Source organism: Bidens hawaiensis, unplaced genomic scaffold, assembly GCF_021521415.1.
Source record: "Bidens hawaiensis isolate Kalapana, Puna unplaced genomic scaffold, B.hawaiensis_p1.1 tig00020982_1, whole genome shotgun sequence".
NCBI lineage: Eukaryota > Viridiplantae > Streptophyta > Magnoliopsida > Asterales > Asteraceae > Bidens > Bidens hawaiensis.
The window spans coordinates 14270-25841 of record NW_027493241.1 but is presented as its reverse complement, the minus strand read 5'-3'; the positions used below and the strand labels follow the sequence as shown (position 1 = coordinate 25841).

Below are 11572 nucleotides of genomic sequence, written 5' to 3'. Positions count from 1 at the left end.
ATTTATTTTAATTAAATTAGTAAAAAGTTCGAGCAAAATAAAACACAGTAATAAATAACTAGTCAGAAAAATAACTACTTATGTTCAAATGTATGTTGATATTAGAATAGGTTACAATTCGGGTCGAAATTCACGGGTTTGTGTTTAGTCTAATCGGGTTCAGGTCATCGGGTCAAGCCTGCAAATACGTTTAGCTAAACAGGTTGTATAGTAATTTAAAATGTGTTTTGTATAGCTACTTGAATTGTTAGGGTATCTTTTATGCCAAAATATAAAACTTTAAAAATAATATGGCATAGTTTAAGCATAATTGTTTCAAAAAATAAAAATAATATGCAAGCTTACAATTTTAAAGTATATACATGTAAAAATCAAATAACTTTTAGCTGCACCATATTTGACCCACCTACCTCTTTTTGCTAATCCTTTTGGTTTGACCCATATGACCCGTTTGAGATAAAAAAAAACAACCCAAATTGCCTCGTTCACAATTATACTAGTCCAAATTGTGATAAACACACACACATGCATGTAATAAAAAAACATAGAAGACATTAAAGTGAATCCAACTCAAGACTTACTTTTCATAAGTATATAAATCTCGGTTGATGCGAACCTTGCTAGAAGTGTCTTTCGGTATTTTTTCAGAGAGATACTTCATAGTTCCCCAAAGAGGTGGATTTCTGCATCAAAATGTACAAATCAAGGCTGGAAAATAACAATATAACATTCATTTCCATAATCAAAACGGTGAAGAAACCGCAACATCATGTTAATTCTTCTATTCCAAAAGAATTGTGATAATCAATATTGACGAACTTTATGATTGTTTTGTTACATATAAATGAAAATTTGAGGTAAGGTTTCGCAGACCCTACCATTAGCTATGTAACCTATGTTATTTGTAGGATTTACTGGGTACAGTTGTTATTGTAATAGAATAATATGGAGTAATCAGCTTCACAAAATGGGATTTGAATTTTGAATCCTTGTCCATGAAAACTTTATTAGGGGTGCTCATGGACTGTCCAAACCGACTGAACACCGCCAACCGAAGCAAGGCGACCAGTTTGGCAAATTTGAGATCCTAATGGTTCAGTTTTGGCGGCTATAATGTTTCACAATGGAACTTAAAATCGGTCGCGTAAACCGAACCGATCGTTAAACCTTTATTATTAAGATATTTTTTATGTTTGGAATATATTGTAATGTATATGTATTCTAATCATGAACCATCTTTATGATCTTAATCGTTTTAACGCAAATTAATGATCTTGAGAAAAATATTAAAAAAATGATCCAAATCACCAAAACAAAATAGTGATCTCTAACGGGTCAAACTAGTACAATTAAAGAAACTAGCCTAGAAGAAAATGGGTTGAAAATCAGCCAAAACGTAGTTTTAATGCATAAAATCTCTTAACTCAAAAATATAAAATTTGTATTTTTGACATGCTAATTATTTCTAACTGTTTGGAATTGGTCAAGAAATAAGAGCTTTGACTGACGTATAAAAGTCAACATTAATAAGAAAGAATACCTTGAAATAGGAACTGCTGAATTGAAAGCTTCACATGCCTTTTTGCTTTCTTTCAGATACTCATCTGCTGCTTGTAAAGCCGATACGGCCATTCCATGCGACTTTTCAGTGTTACCTTCATCAAGAATCAATCCATGATAATAATACGCCGCTGCCTACAATTTATAATATGACCATATATTATACCCTTCTCCTTCTCCTTACACTCCAAACTCTCATATCCTAATGCAAGTAGGCTTGTAAACAAACCAGACTAACACGAACAACTAAATGAACAATGTTATCTTGTTTGTGTTCGTTCGTTAAGAACATGAGCATGCTCGTGTTCATTTATGTTTGTTCGACAACAATATGAACAAGCGGTTCACGAACATCAACGAACGAACATAATTGAGCTAAAACCAGTAAAAGGTAATTGTGAACAATGATGTATTGGGCCTAAACAGTTACTAGAACTAGACTAAATTGTAACGGGCCTAATAATTTAAATGAAATAATGAATATATTAATGAGCCTAAACGAACAAACTTAAACAAACGCAATGTAAAGAATATAAATGAATGCAAACAAACGAACATATATGGATTCAAATGAACAAACGCTCATGAAGATAATGGCGAGCGTGACATGTGTTCATATTTGTTCGTTTAACAAAATGTACATAAACTATTTTTCACGGTTATTCGTTTATTAAATACATGAATATAAACGAACTTCTCACCAAATCGATAAGTGAAAGTTCAGTTCATTTACAGACCTAAACACAAGTTTTAATAATAGGGTATAATTGTCATAAATTTGAAAATGGTTTGATCTTATGTTTTTTGTTAGGTAAATATGATATTATACCAAGTTTTGAGAATAGCATATGAAATTATAACATATTTATATTACTATGTAGCATTTACTGAGTTCCATTTATTTAAAAAAATATATATAAAGTAAATAAAAACGTACCTTGGCTTCGATATATTTCCACTTGATATACAACCGATGTTTCTCACCCCAACCATTTGCTAACGGAAGGTTTGTAATATTATCTTGAGCCTGCATAAAAGTTAAAATAATAATGAAAAAGCTAATATTTTAATGTAAAGTCAAAGAAGAGACTTAAAGTCAACTAATTACCTGTTGCCAATATTTGACCATCTCACAAGCAAGCCTTCGTTTAACAGCAAGTGTGGCTTTGGTACTATCGATTGCAAGTCCAAGTTGTATGTCAACACCCTGATGATTAAAAGTCAACATATAAAAAAATCAACCAGTTGTCTTAATGACCCGTTTATATGTAAACGGGCCGATTGGGTTGGGTTTTATTTCTATTGGGTTGACTGGGTTAAGGTAAAGGATTAGCTAGAAACGAAACTAGTTAAAAAAAGATAGAATGGTCAAGTCAAGCGGGTTGAAAGCCAACATTTTAGTCCATTCTTAATGAGTCAACAAAACATTTTCACCTCTAGTATATTTACAAAATATACCTGTCCTAGTGCTTGAAGGCAGAGTGCTCTCAAAACTCCTTCAGCAAGGTCAACTGGCAGGTCTCTCCTAAAATAATAAAAATAAATTCATATAAAAGACACACGACATTAAATAATAGACTAGAATTTATGAATCTATGAACCTGTGTTCAGAAGGCAATTGTGGAAGTATATGCCTTATTGCACAATCGAGGTATCCGGCTGCTTTTAACAAAATGTCAATTGCAGATCTCCTGCTTTCTGTAATATCAAGTAAAATTCCATGTATCATTTAACAAAAATAGGACTTTTGTGATATGAAGTCACAATATTTAAATTTTAATGCTTTAATAAACAGATTTTACCTCTGCTTCTGATTTTATACAAGTGTCAATTAATCAATTTTTGTAACATATTTATGAAATTGAAAATTATTATATAGCTTACGTAATTATCATGAGAAATTTTATATATATAATATATATTATGAATATAAAAGAAAATACATTATACACATAAGCTGGATTGAAAATTAATACATAAGGTACACATGGCGATCATAATAACCAAACACTAAATGGCCTACAAATTAAAACATGCCATTTGTCCCTGCTCTGTTGACTTTTAATAAACATACACAAATATCATTCTCCATTATTGATTTAGAACCATTAAATATATTATCCAACATATATTATTAATAACACCAATGATTGTTCAATCCAGGTTACCACCTAAAGTCAACAGGATTAGGAAATGGGTCAAAACGGGTCAGGTTGAATCGGGTCGGGTTGGTTGACCCACAAACACTTCTGTCCAATTTTATAACTTTTGCAGAAATAGCTATCGTTTCGTACCTTCTGATACTTTAGGCAAATAACCGTCTGTGGACGTTCTCGGGAGAAGCAATAAGTTTGCTTGTGATAATGATAAAGCCGCCATCAAGTGCAAAACCGATAATATTTCATACCAAGCACTATACATTCCTGTTTCCTGAAAATTATAATAACAATAATCAGTTTTTCACGTTTAAGCATTGATAGCCGGTTTCATATTAGTTGTAAAAAACTCGTTTAACAAAATATTATTATTACACTTACAACCCGTTATATGACCGCCACCGATCTGATATTGACTATTTGATATCACATAATCACTTCCAAAACACACAACTACACGACATCAACAGTCACCCCCCGGGCGGCCCTCCTTTTAAGGTTTCACTAACACTTTTATTCCCATTTCACAAAATGTTTTACTTTATTCTCACATCCTCTAATATCAGATCATCTTATTATTATAATTTCAAATAATATAAGTGCAAGTCAGCATAACCTCCTACACTATTGTCAATTATTTGATTATGATTATTGCCTTACCTCTGACTCATCCTCCTGGTTTATCCATGTAAATTGTACTTTATGTTGTAACGGGCTTCCTGCATCACAACCAATAAAAAATACACATCGTATGAATAAATTTACATAAAATAACAAGATAGCTTAGATCATGATTTACCATCTTTAACCAGTCCTAGAAGGACAGGTAAATAGTCTTCAAGGGCTTGTAGAAGATCACCTAACGTTGAACCACCTAAAAATAAAATGTTAAAATAACGTAAATATAATATTCTTACACCAGAGGAGGGTTCCAGACAGAACACAGGTTTTTGTGCTAGAACATTAAGAGCAAAATATATTTATAAAATCTTTAAAAACAATTAAAATATAAGAAAATGGTTGAAACGCAAAGTTGATTCATCCCTCTTGAAATTCATTTTTTTTTAGTTTAATGGTTTTTTATGTACATAACATACGCATTTGTATGTCAGGAGTAAAAGCTTTTTAAAAATATGAACCATTTATATATAAAAACAAAAGACTTAGCTTTGTTCTGTGATGAATGTCACCCTGTTAAACAAATATAAAAATACTATTAATAATAACCATGTTGAGTAGCATTTCTTCTTCTTGTTCTTGTGATAGTTGGTGCTTCTTGTCCTGCCATCACAACTATACGCGTCCTCAGAGCCGAAAGCCGGTCCACTAAACTTTTTCCCAAATGGTCACCGAGTGCCTCAACAAAATCCACCGGTTTTGGAATTCTTAAACAAGGAACAAAAACCGTCACCTCACCAATGTTTCCAGGCCGTCGCCTCCCACCTGACTCCTTCGGGGTCGATGCAAAGCATCCCATTTTATATTTCTAGATCTTTTATACACCCGCCACCTCGATATTAATTTGGATGATGGAGATCTTCAGTCTTCACCAGTACATGAATTCTATACACACAAAAAATAGATAGAAAACTGATGATAAAAGTGCAATTTTGAAAGATAAATCGGAATTTATTACTATAAAGTAGCAAGCCTCATAAATGTTCAACTAAAAAGCATCCGATTAATCACGAGACCAGTGTAAAAACAACATTTTTATTATATAAGAAAATACCCTTTAGATGTTACTAGCATACAAGTATGAAATAAAGTGTGAGTAATATCACAAGAAAGACATGATAAGTGACAGGTGTTTTGCATTGACATATCTCAGCCTCTGCTTTCTGGTTCTTGTTCAACAAAAATAACAGCAGCAACAACTGAGAATTTCTATATATTATTTCAAACATAATGCAAACTAGCATCAATTGATGATCCATATTATTCTCTTTAATATTAATATTATTGTTTTTTGAAATCTTGTCCACACAATTCTTTAAGCAAGAACTAAAGTAACAAAAAGACATAATTTTGATCCACAAATGAGTAATTAGGAAGCAACAACAGCATCTTGACAATAAGTGAAACAAATTATAATAAAAATCCCCAATTTTCAAGAAACCCAAAACAAATAATAATGATAAAAGTAATCATAATAATAAACTAATAAGTTGAATTGATACCTTTTAAATGGAACCCATGAGAATTGAGAGCTGGAAAAAATGCAGATGAAATTGGTGGTGGAGGAGGAAATAATAATAATAATAATAATAATAATAATAATAATAATAATAAAAGAGTTGGATTGGATGATGAATTATTGAAGCAACAGAAAGAAGGTGGATGGTGTAATGATTGGGTGGAAAGAAGCAAGCAGACAGGCAGCAGGATGAGGAGGAGGTTGATTAGTGTGTAAGAAGTAATGGAATGGAAGACTTGTGTTCTTTTCTTTGCCTGAAATGGTAAGACAATGCAACTTGTGTTGGCAATAAAGGATATTTCACACAAACCAAGGGGTCTGGTTGAAAGTTGAAACATAATTAATTAATCTGAAGGGAACTAACTTTTTATATATATATATAATTCTACAGATCTATATAATATTACAAGAAATGTTGGTCGGAGCATTCTCATTTAACTTATCAAATTTTATGAGAGGGGTTTTTATAATTTAGAAAATGTTTGTATGGTGTTATGAGTGAATGAGAAAGAAAATGCAGTGATTTTTCTGTATATTTGAAAAGTTCTGGTAGTACCTTATAAATTTTTTAATATTTATTAAAAGTGGTTGTGAGTGAAGGAGAGAGAAAAAAAATTGATAAAGGTATAAAAAATATTGTTTAATTGAAAAGGATAGAGAAAATGTAGTGATTTTTAGTATAATTTTGGATTTGAATATAGGAGATTAGATGTGACTGCTCTGAGCAGTCTATTTTCTGTTATTGTGACAGAGTTTTGTAAATTATATGGTGTGATTGTAAGTGAAGTGAAGAGAAAATGTTAATGTTTATTAGTAAATTTAGAAATACACTGTTGACACTACATAACTTTTTAATATTTTTTGAAAGTGATTGTAAATAGATAAAAGAAAAGATAATGATACAGATATATAAAAATATATTATTTAATTGAAAATAAGAGAGAAAATATAGTGATTTTTATTGTGATTATATGAATGTGGATATAGAATGGATCGTGAATACTCTAAGCATTATATTACAAATCTATATAATATTATATACTTCTACAGATCTATATAATATTATATATGAGATGATAATACAAGTTTTGTCATTTGTTGTTATCGCATTAAACTTCATCATTTTTAATAAATTTATAATAATATAATGATATTTATCATTTTTAAAATTTATGCTTTAAAAGTTATTAACTTAACATAAGTTTTTATTTTTTATGAATATCTGAATTTTATAATTATCTCATATTTTATAGAAAAACGTTATTCAAGATATATACATTTACTGAAATTTCAATTTTGAACCTTATTACGTTTGTAAGTTTATTAAACTTTGCTATATATGATAATAAATAAATAAAAAGCATAATATTGCTTGTATATTTCATACTAATTAATACTTATAATAATTCAAATTTAATACATTTTTACTATGTAAATGGTATATATTTAGGGTCACATGTACAAAACTTTTAAATTTCATTGCAAACATTATGCATGGTTAGGGTTTAGAAGGTCTAATTAACTCGATGAAAACAAGTATGAATGTTATATCTACTACTCTAATAAAAGAATACTATTATGTGTCACTTGTCACTCTCTTAACCATCCTCATATTTTTAAACTCATTTTGTTACTTGGATCCCTTGTGGGTCATTACCCAACCCAGAATAGCCTTATTCTTATTTATATATAAAGCAAGTGTGTTATTGCTTATTTATTTTTCTTTTTATTTTAACGACATGTTTATCCTTAAGTAATAAAATGAAGCAATTTAGCTATTGAAAAAGAACATGTCAAATGGTAGTGAAGTGGTCTAAACATTGCTTTAATATTATTTTTTAGTATTTTTAAGTATATATAATATACAAGTCAATTAAAATACTTTCTTCTTTAAAAATTTCATTATATACATTGACTACAATATCATAAATTTGTTTATCAACATTCTAATCATTTAAATTTATTCTTTTGGTTTGTTTTGGAAGGCTAGAATCATGTTCTTCTTTTCTTAGCTATCATATAATATATATATATATATATATATAGGGGTGAGTTAACGTACAATAATCGCTTATCATGCATTACATACGCGACTTCCTACACCACCGATTCTAATTGAAATTAAAACTGCTTAGTGGCATAATTGTAATTAACCTAAAAATACTTAACGCATACCCGTCAAAGTCCAACGTCGCGACCATCGTCTACTGTCATGAGCACCACCATCGATCGTTAGTCACAGGTCAGTTAAGCAATTTCCAATTGAAATTGAAATTGAAATTGTTGATAAGCCTAATTGATCAATTAACCTTGAAATTGATCCAATTAATCATCAATTTGAAGCTTCCGTCGATCAATTTTGAGTTTTGAGTTCTGGGTTTTGACATTGAACGTATTAACATTAAGTTTATACGTTCTGTTTAATCATTCAGAACAAAATCAATTAAACTTTAAAAAGTTCAGTACAAAAAGTTTATACGTTTTTAAATAATGTTGTTTATAAGTTCAGTACAAATATTATGTTTAAACGTTCTGAAACAAAACTGAATACCTTTAAACGTTCTGACCAAAAAAGAACATCTTTAAACGTTCTAATACATTCAAAGAAGATCTGGCTGTTTAAAAAAATGAACATCTTTAAACATTCTAATACGTTCTAAGAAGTTCAGGTTGTTAAAACAAGTTTAGAAATTCTGATAAAGTTTAGAAGTTCTGGATGTTCAAAAAAGTTTAAAAGTTCTGATAAAGTTTAGAAGTTCTAAGAAGTTCTGGGTGTTCAGAACTTCTAAAACTAACAAAAAAAATTATTAAACACCTATAAACATGAAATTGAACACTAAAATCACTTCATATAATCTCATAATCATCAAACAATCGTCAATCGACCGTTATTTGATCATTGATTCGATCATATGAACAAAATATGGAGCGTCTGCAACTGGGTTTCTGCAAAACTCAAAATTGATTAATTGAAACTTCAAATTGATGATTAATTGGACCAATTTCAAAGTTTAATTGATCAATTAGTTCAACAATTTCAATTTCAATTGGACAATTTTATCAACTGACATGTGAGCAACGATTGATGGTTGTTTCGGAAGAAGATGGTGGTCGCGAAGGTGGATGGTGGACGGAATCGTGGAACAGCGATGTTGAAGGTGGACGGAATCAACGGGAGAAAAGGTTGACGGAGGCCGGCTCGTGTAATTGTGATTTTAGGATGGTTATTGTAGATGGACGTTCCAGAATGTTGCGTACCAATTGTACGATAAAGGATTTTCGTATTCTATCCTTAATCTATCTATCTATCTATCTATCTATCTATATATATATATATATATAACTTTTATTCCCTGTAATACGGAATTGTTTTATATTATTCATTTCTAATATTAATATATTTTTTGGATTTTAATTTTATTTATTGTAAGGAATTTGTAAGTCCCCCCGGGGCGTCGCTGATCGATACGAGATCCGCACGAGGTCTTGGAGTGCGGAATCCTCCTAGACTCGTTTAATGGTGTAGAAGACGAAGAACACGATTACACATAAACAATCACACGAACAAACACATGAATGGGATAAACGAATCTGCAGATCCTTTATATAATAACCAAACCACGTTACAAACCGAACAAAGACAAAGACACGGCCGACCCGAGGTGAGCTCTACCTCGGGCCGTCCCACACGAATCTACCTCTCTGTTTCTCTCTAGACAATTGAACTGAAACACAAAACACTCTAACTTTTCTAGTTTCAAAACCCTAAACAAGACACACATATATATAGATAACCAACTTTGCGGGCTTGGGCTTGGGCCTGTAGGCGAAGTTGTTCTAACTTCGCCACTTCGTCTCCGCTGGTCAGAATTGCATAGCGACGGTCACAAGATGCACCAACAGATTTTTTTTTTACAATACTAATAAACACGTTTGTATTGCAACACTTCAACACGTGATCTCACCAATCACAAATACACGTTCTGAAAAAACATTTCCAAAACAAAGCCGAAGAGAGAATATATAATCCTCGACAACTTCGCCTAACATGCTAGGCGAAGTTGTCATAACTTCGCTTGTCTACAAGTTCGCCTACATCCCAGGCGAACTTGTGTGACACAATATCCAAAACCAAAACAAAACAATCTAACACGATTAGAGACACATACAAAACACTAGATACTGAACTACTGACACTATGCACCAACAGACTCCCCCTTGGCAGTAGCTTCATATCTCTATCTTCATTCTTGTGTCATAATCCCAAAAATCTCGTGTCACCCGTCTTCAAGCATGAACGCCCTGTCTGACACAAATAGAGACCACCCTCTGGTACTTCTTGGCTTCATCTTTCCATGCAGGAATATAGAATATCTTCTTATCGTTTAGCACCTGCAAGTCAGCTTGAGACAAATTTACCAAGTGCATGGGATCATACACTCTCAGAACTTCTTGTTCATCTTCATCTTTCATAACCGCTTCAGCTTTTTGGCTATCAACATACCACCACTTTAGACTCTTTAAAACATCCTTGGGCATTGTCTTCATCGGCACTTCTTTCAAACACCGAACCGGCTTATATTTCATCACCATCCAAGGTTTGCCATCAGCTCGCATTCCTCTTTCCTTATCTTCAACTAGTTTCCCTTTTTGAGGCTTTAATAGCTCAAACTTCTTCTCTTTCACACTTTCTTTCCACACAATCTTCCCAATTATTCTTGCCATATTATCATCACTTCTATTAATCAACCCCAATTTAGCCAAATCCTTCACCTCACACTCGGGCAAGGTATTGAGAGATCTCAACATCCTCTTAAAGTACTGAATCCCATCAAAGCGTTTAATCACAAATAACCTCAACTGCTCATCATACAGCCAGCAAATAATACCCTTCTTCGACTCAGCATATCCTTTGATATTGTAACTCTTTTTGAACATGGTTGGAACCGATGGCTTCTTTGTCTTTACAAACCACTGAGCGTAGCCTTCTTTCCATCTCGGCTGCTCTTCCCACTCAGACTCATCTGACACATCCATATCTTGACTCACATTCACCTTATCAACGTCTGGAATATCATGTTCTACACTGTCATCCACAATCTCTCCTTATTCAATCTCACTATCAATCACAATCTGTTCTCCTATCTTTTCAATCTCCTCAACAGGTAACACATCATCATCACCCACAACATCATCATCCAACATTTCCTCATCATCCACAACCACAACATCTTCACCACCTGATCCACCTGCTGTACCAGTTGACTCCCCCTAAGATGTGGAAGTCCCAAGAGTTTGTTCAGTTCTTGGCAAATCACCATCTGCACCTTCCGATGCATTGGGATCATCGTCTCTATCATGTCGCTTCTTTGTTCTCAACTCATCGCCCTTGCAGCTCGTCTCCCCCTAAGATGCTAAGAACTGTTTTAGAGCATCAAAAAGTTTACCGTGCTCAACAAGGAGGGACGATTGGATCTGATTTTTTGCAACAAGGCGCTGGATAGCTTGAGTCTGGATTAGATTGATTCTTGACTGTTCAGCAACCACCCTTTCAAGAGCCGCTATCCTTTCAGAATCAGACAAGGTAGCATCAAAATCAAAACGCATGTGAGAAATGTCTTGAGCATAAGGCGGAGGTATTCCCAGACTGGCTGGAGTA

General features: G+C 32.6%; 1 protein-coding gene across 1 annotated transcript; it reads right to left on the bottom strand.

The window, feature by feature from the left end:
* Window positions 1-562: 562 nt before the first annotated feature.
* On the bottom strand, window positions 563-6160 carry LOC143562398 (uncharacterized). The gene is made up of 11 exons (XM_077050212.1): window positions 5897-6160; window positions 4944-5279; window positions 4516-4590; window positions 4377-4435; window positions 3855-3990; window positions 3162-3258; window positions 3019-3085; window positions 2669-2767; window positions 2498-2587; window positions 1541-1695; window positions 563-683 (listed from the first exon to the last, which is right to left on the bottom strand). Exons 2-11 carry the CDS (start codon window positions 5191-5193, stop codon window positions 578-580), a joined length of 1134 nt encoding a protein of 377 aa, XP_076906327.1. The 5' UTR covers window positions 5194-5279; window positions 5897-6160; the 3' UTR covers window positions 563-577.
* Window positions 6161-11572: the final 5412 nt, after the last annotated feature.